The 7,103-nt window shown below is 58.8% G+C and overlaps 1 protein-coding gene across 2 annotated transcripts in view; it reads right to left on the reverse strand.

The window, feature by feature from the left end:
• CNTFR (ciliary neurotrophic factor receptor) overlaps positions 1-7,103 on the reverse strand; it is a 307,232-nt gene that overhangs the window by 57,032 nt on the left and 243,097 nt on the right. Inside the window, exon 1 of one of the 2 annotated variants that reach the window (XM_019518054.1) lies at positions 2,583-2,709. The exons of the other annotated variant lie outside the window; for it this stretch is intronic. Coding sequence (XP_019373599.1) covers positions 2,583-2,694 — 112 coding nt within the window. The 5' untranslated portion in view covers positions 2,695-2,709. Of the gene's footprint in view, positions 1-2,582; positions 2,710-7,103 lie in introns of those variants that run through there. 2 annotated transcript variants of the gene reach the window in all.

Here is a 7,103-nt window from a genome sequence, read left to right on the forward strand (position 1 = left end):
CCTGTGGTGCTAGGCGCTGCGTGTGCACAGCCAGCCTGCCACGGGCCCTGTCCCAAGCACCAGCTGAAATAGGTGCAACATGGTGGGAAGGGTCTGACCCCTGAAGGCCAGCTAGCCCAGTCCAAGGGCTAGGTGCAAAGCCCCCTCTCCTCTCCTCCTACCCCATGAGCTCCAGCTCGTCCATCCATCCTCCGGCTTCCCCGTATATGCAGGAGATGTACGGGCCCCTTCTGCAATCCCCTGCCCCCATCCCTCCCCCTCTCCCCAATGGGAAAGCCAGGGAGGATGGATGGTGCTAGGGCAACATCACCCAGATGTGCCAGAAGCTAAAGAAGGGGTCAGTCCCCTTGCAAGGCTGCTCAGCCTGGTCTCCACCATCCCCTGCTGCCCCCAGCTCTCTCCAAGTCTGTCCCCCACCAGCCGAGCCCCAGTGCCCCGGTTCATCCCACCAGAAGATCTGCAGAGCTGCTAGCTGATGCACTAATGGATGCACTCTCCAGGGCACCAGCTCCTGGAGTCCTGGGATCAGGCCAAACCCCTCTGCTTCCCACCGCAGGGATGTGCAGAGGTGCTGGACGTCCGGCCCAACCTCCCAGCTCAGGACGTGGGATGAGGAGAGGCTCCACATCCAACTGGATTCCCCTTGGATAAGAAAAACCCGGGGATTTTTTAGCCTTGACTCTGCACCTTGGACCTGAGTGCAGCTCCAGCTTTTCAGGCATGGGCACTGAGATCCCCATGGCGCTGCATGTCACTGCGTCCCCTCCAGGTCTCCTGCCACTGCGTGAACTGCCCCTTCCCCCCACCATGGGCCTGTCCCCTCCCCCCCGCTGCCCTTCTCCCCTTCCTTGGCCCCCAGCTGTGCATCTGCCCGGCCTCCCCCCTTCTCTCCGGCCTCTCAGCAAGGCAGGGGGGTGCCAGAAGCCAGGGCCAAGTCGGCTCCAGTCTGCAGAGCAGCCCCGCAGGGGGGCCGGGTTTACCCTGCCTCTGTGGTGCCAGATCAAGCACGCTCCGTTTCCCAACAAAGGGAGGAATTTCCCTTTCCCCCTTTATGCGCCTGGGGTCGCAGGTTCAGCCTGTGCTCCTGGTCACGAAGCTCCTGCTGCTTTATTGGGGCACTGGCTGGATGAAAAGCCCTACTGGCACCAGACCCCCGGCAGCCCCGACCTCCTCCGAGGCTCTGGAGAGACCCAAGTCCTTGACCTTGACAATATAAGAACGTAAGAGCTGCCACGTGCTGGGTCCGGTGCCTCTCCCTTGCAGCCTCCAGCATTGAGGGTCTGATGCAGAGGCCGTGCCCCTCACTCCCTGCCCAATAGCTCCCGATACCCCTGTCCTCCAAGCACGTGTCCAATGTCTTGGTGAATCTGGCTGCACTCTCAGCTCCCACCATGTCTCGTGGCCACAAGCTCCACCCTTTAATGACCCACTCCTTTTGGTTCATTTTAAACTGGTTTCATGCAGTGAGGGCTTTGCATGGACAAGAGCGATTCCTTGCTTGAGGAGGAAGGGACTTGTGCCCAGGGCATGGGCTGATCCCTGGGGAGGGTCCTGGCTGGTGCATGCAGTGATGAGTGAGAAGGGAGCGTTTGCAACCCCCTTCATCTCTCTCTCTGCCTCTCTGCGCCAAGTGATGCAACATGGGGCTGCTGACATGTCATGCCTCGTGGCAGGGGTACGAGCTGCTTCATAGCGTTATGGATATACTGCTCCGGAAAGAAACCTGCAGCCTTCCCTGATCTTTCGGTGTCCGGGGATGCCTTCAGCCGCCTTCCCTTCAGTGACTGAGTGCTGTCTGCATGCATGCTTTCCCTGCACCCATCCCCTGACAGCCCAGGAGATGGGCAGTGTGTAGGGCTGGGCACTGCTCCTTTCCTGGCTGGCGTGGGCATACCCCTGCATGTTTGCCTGGAGATGCTGGGTAAGAGCTCCCGGCTGCAGACAAATGGCATATTTAATCCAGAGGAATCTGACTCTGCTCCAGGGCAGCAGTGGTCACACAGCAGGCAGGTGGCCTCGCACCAGCGTAGGCTGCTCCTCTCCCTAGTAAAATGGCAAGTCAGGAGGACGCTACCTTGGTGTAGGTCCCCCCAGGGTCCAGGCTGTGTGTCTGCTCCCCTAGGCCACTTCCCCCTAGGGTAACTCTCCCATCCCTTAGATGCCAGGCGTGGCATTGAGGTGCTCATCGGGGTGGTACTTCTGGACTCTCCATCCTTGGAGGGTTTGAAGACCCGGGCAGATGAAGCCTTGCTTGGGATGATGTAGTTGAGGCTGGTCCTGCTTGGAGCAGGGGTTGGACTGGATGTGACCCCTGAGCTCCCTTCCACCCTCATAGATTAAGATTCATAGATTCATAGATTAAGGGTCAGAAGGGACCTAGTAGATCTTCTAGCCCGACCCCCTCATGGTCTGTGACTCTGCAGCAGACTTGCCCCAGGGTCCCCTAAGCTCCCCCATCACCGCAATCTCCGACGCCCGAGCACCTCTGCGTAGACACAAAGCAGATTTTCCCGGGAGAAACCTCCGTGTCAGGAAGCGCTATAATTTACGCCCAGCAGCAGACTCCCTGCCCTCGCCGTTACCTTGTTCCAGCTTCCAAGGAGACAATTCATCCTCCTCGCCGCTCCAGATGGCAACGGCGGGGGGAAAATACCAGGGACAGTCAGACGCAATGGGGGCCATCAGCAGAGCCATGTATCCTCAGCAAAGCCGTCCCACCTGAACTCCAGGAACCGGCAGATTTATCCAGGCGGAGGCTCTGGAGGGATGCTCGAGCCGTTTGTCATGTTCGGAGCAACAGGCCGGGAGAGGCTAAGCACCGCTCTCCCTCCCTTGCTCCTTCCCGGCGGGCGGGCAGGGGCAGGTGGAGCACGCTACCCGAGGCCGGGCTTTCTCAGCCGCCGGCGTCCTGCCCCTGCTGGCAGATGGGACCTGTCCTTCCTGCCCCCTGGGAGCTGCCCTGCTCGCCGCGGGAGGGAGAGCTGCATGGGCGCGCGTGTGTGTAAGGGGGTGAGACGGTAAATGTGTGCTTATGAGTGTTTGCATGCAGGTGTGAGGGCAAGGATGGGTGTGTGCGTGGCTGCATGTCAGTGAGTGCATGCGCGTGCCTGTGTGTGAGCGTGTATGTATGTATAACTGCATGTGTGAGTATATATATGAGCGTGCATGTGTAAGTATGTATGTGCGAGTGTATGTGCATGTGCATGTGTTAGTATGTGTCTGAGTGTTTGTGTGCATGTACGTGTGAGTGTGTGTAAGTATATGCATGTGTGTGTATGTGTAACTGCATGTGTATGAGTGTGCGTAAGTATGCGTAGGTGTGACTGCATGAGAGTGTGTGTATGAGGCTGTGTGCATGTATGTGTATGTGTGAGTGCATGTAAGTGTAGGCATGTGTGTGTATGTGCACCTGCATGTGTAGCTGTATTTGTAAGTATGTGAGTGTGTGTATGTGTGTCAGTGTGTGTAAGCATGATTAGGTGAGACTACATGTGAGTGTATGTGTATGAGTGTATGTGTGTATGTGTGCCTGCATGTATGCGTATGTGTGCCTGCATGTATGACTGTATGTGTAAGTATGTAAACGTGTGTGTGAGTGTGTATAAGCATGTGTAGGTGTGACTGCATGTGTGAGTGTAAGTATATGTATGAGGTATCTGTGTATCTGCGTGTGTATGTACGTGTGACTACGTGAGAGTGCATGTGTGTGTGAGCATGTGTCTAGAAGTATGTATGTGTATGTGTGTGAGTAGAAGTAGGTGCATGTGTACATGTGAGTAGTGTACGTATGACTGTGGGTGTGTGAGTGTAGGTGTGTGCATATGAGTGTGCGTGTGTGAGGTCTCTTCACAGGGCTCAGGAGAGGCAGGCTTCAGAGGGGTGGTGAGGAGAAGGGCACTGGGATGGGGCTCTCCTCCCCTCTCCCCTTCTGCACAGGGACTTGCTGGGCTTCTCACAGGCGGCTCTCCGGTGCCAGCTCGGTTGTGAGCGCCAGCTTGGAGGTGCAAGCAGAGCTGCCCGGCCTCTCCTCCCAGCCCACCCTGCTGGAGAACAGAAGCTCAATGCATGCCACCATCAAGCTGGCAGGGCCCCGGGGGTCACCCGGCTGCTACGGCGCGGGGCCCCTGCCATCCTGGCTCAGCCCCATCTGCAAGGCAGCTCCAGGCCGTCCCTGCTCTGCCGGCCAGAGACCATCTCCTCATCCCCCGCCTCCAGGCATCCAGCGCCAGCTTCTCCTGATCTGGTTTTGTGCCAACCGCGTCCTTGCTTTTCCTTCTGCCCCCCTACCTGACAGCGTTTCTAGACGGCAAGCATAGGGTCCCAGAGACGGGGCTGGCAGAGAGCTGCAGAGGTCACAGCTAGTCCAAGCCCTGCCTGAGGCAAACCCATCGTCCCTGTCACCCTGCCACAGCCACAGGCATCGCGCCCCCGACCCTGCCCCAGAGAAAGCAGGGGGGCTGCGGCCACCAATGTCCTGCTGCTGCAAAGGGGGCTCCTAGATACTCCAGAGACCCCGGGCCGAGGCCGTGCCCCCACTAAAGAGGAAAGCACGCCTCAACTCGTGCCTTCAAGGGTGGTGGCTGCCTTTCTCATCACAGCTCATCGTGGCTGTGAGATCCGCCAACGCCCCGCGGTCTTTCCCCTCCTTTGCTGCGGTTTCCAGCGAATGCCAGCGATCGGGTCTTGAGGGCTTGACCGCACCCCGGCTCTGTTCTCCGGTTCTCGAGGTCGTCCTGTTCCTCCCCGATGATATCCCAGCCCATCCCGGCTCGGATGAAGTCTCCCGGCAGCGTGTCATCGGGAAACATCGCTAACCCACGCCTGCTTCACGTGCCCATTGGCAAAGCACGCCTTGCAGACGCTGCAGGGAAGGCTGGGCTGCAGCCAGAGGGTCTCAGGAGATGGCAACTCGGACGAACCTCTGAGCCTTCAGGCCTTTGCTCTGTGCTCTGTTTCTACCTGGAGGCTGCATCTTCCCCAGCTGGACCATCCCTGGAGCCTCCTGCTGCTCACACAAGCACAGAGCCCCGGGCCTGGGAGGTCTGTCGAGGTTCATCTAGTCCGACGCCCCGCTGCACCGACGAGGGCTGCGCTGTTCCCAACCTGCCCCGGACAGATGCCGGCCCATCTGGGAAGGCAGACACACCACATCCCCAGGCAGCTGGGTCCCCTGCCCTGTGATGTGTACGGCAATGAGGTTTTCCAGGGATTTGATCTAAATCTGCTTTGGTGCAATGCAAAGTTGAGCAGGTAACGCCGAACCAATAGCGCTCCTAGCCCTTTCCTGCTGGGTAAAATACCTAGATGCAGAAAAAGCACAGCGGGTTGTGGGGACAAGGTCCAAGGAGGGGGCTGAGGAGGACAGCACGGGAACACAGACATGGCAAGCAAAGGCTTTGGGGGCTGAGGAGAGGCCTCGTGGCCACATCCCTCCTACCCCTGCTTTGCAAGGCTTACTGGAAAACCTCGGCGCAGAGAAGATGTCCCCTGAACGGGTTAAGAGCTGGCGTCCAAGGCGAGGGGCCAGGAGGAGCTCCGGCGCGCCGCCTGGGGATGACAGAGGCGCAGTAATTAAACAGCCAGGATGCCGGCCAAGAGCTCCAGATGTTTAATCAAACCCCCCTCAAATCATCTCAATTCACCTGCTCGCCCCCAATGAAGTGCAGCCAGGGAGGCAAGCCTGGCCCGTGCCCTCTTGCAGTGCCAGCTGCAAAAGCACCGGCCCCGCGACCCGGGAGCAGCCAGGACCCTTGGCCAAAAAGCAGCTGCGTGGCGATTTCTGGCAAGAATGCAAGTAGGGCGTGGGCAAGGGGGCTTGTGTCTGGGCAGCTCTTTCAGCACCTGCCCTTACGCTCCCCGGAGCTGGGGCGCAGCTTGGTTGATGTTACAGGAGAAGCTGGAAGAGGATCAGCCCCGGGGGCTTGCCAGGTGAAGGGAAGGGGCAGCCTGGAGAGCTCGCAGCGCTGGCGGCAGCCCCTCATTGCACTAATCCCCGCCTCGCCTGGGCTCCGTAGTCTCAGTGACAAGTTTATAGGGCTCAGGAACTTTGCGAAGTCCACACGGCTTGGACAACGCTCAAGGGCTGGCTGGTGGCCAGAGCCGCGCTGGCTCCGGGACAGGAGCTGGAAGGGGGAGATAAATACCTAGGAGAGGATTAAAGGAAGTGCCGGGGAGCTGCTCCGGCCCTTGCTCCCCTCCCCTGCCTTCCACTTCATTAGCGAGGACCTGGAGGTTCAAAGCTGCTCTGAGCAGCTAATGCACAGGGCATTTGCCCTGCCTCCAGCACAGTGATGGTCCCCTAACGCCGGCCAGTTGCAAACAGTCCTCACTCCTCTCCTGCAAGGCTGATTTCAGCTCAGGGGCCAGCTGGGACCTCCCCGAGCCCTCCATCCCCACAACACCGCCTTTCTGGGATGCCCGGCACCGCAGCAGGGCTTGGAGGGAGAAAAGCTGCTTGAAAATGCACACGCGGGCCCCAGCTGTGCTCCCAAATTCCAGCCCAGCTTAGGAGCTCAGCGGGAGCGCAGGACTTGCATTGTGCAGTTTAGGAGACAGGACCGCGGGAATAATGGCCCTGGTTGCCAAGAAGGAGAATGGCATCCTGGGCTGCGTTGGTAGGAGCATTACCGGCACATCGAGGGCAGTGATTCTTCCCCTCTATTTGGCGCTGGGGAAGCCACATCTGGAGTCCTGTGTCCAGCTGTGGGCCCCCACTACAGAAAGGATGTGGACACGTTGGAGAGAGTCCAGTGGAGAGCAATAAAAATGGTTGTGGGGCTGGGGGACAGGACTGGTGAGGAGAGGCTGAGGGAAATGGGCTGATTGAGTCTGCAGAAGAGAAGACCATGTTCTCTTCCTCCACCTCCAGCTCAGCCCAGCTGTCTGGGTGTGCTGGGTTCCCCAGGCGAGTACAGCCCAACCCTGACTGGCATTTGGAAACGATCAATACAGCCTTCACTCAGCCATCATCCGTCATGAGGTCTCTGTATCTCACTCCCCGTAAACCAGATTCAAGGAGGAACGGCATGCACTAAAAGCATTGGGGACAGCAGGGCAGGCCCTATGAGGAGAGGCTACGGGACCTGAACCTGTTCAGCCTCTGC

The sequence above is a fragment of the Gavialis gangeticus genome, unplaced genomic scaffold (genome assembly GCF_001723915.1).
Source record: "Gavialis gangeticus isolate Ggan-Ray unplaced genomic scaffold, GavGan_comp1, whole genome shotgun sequence".
NCBI classification, from domain to species: domain Eukaryota; kingdom Metazoa; phylum Chordata; order Crocodylia; family Gavialidae; genus Gavialis; species Gavialis gangeticus.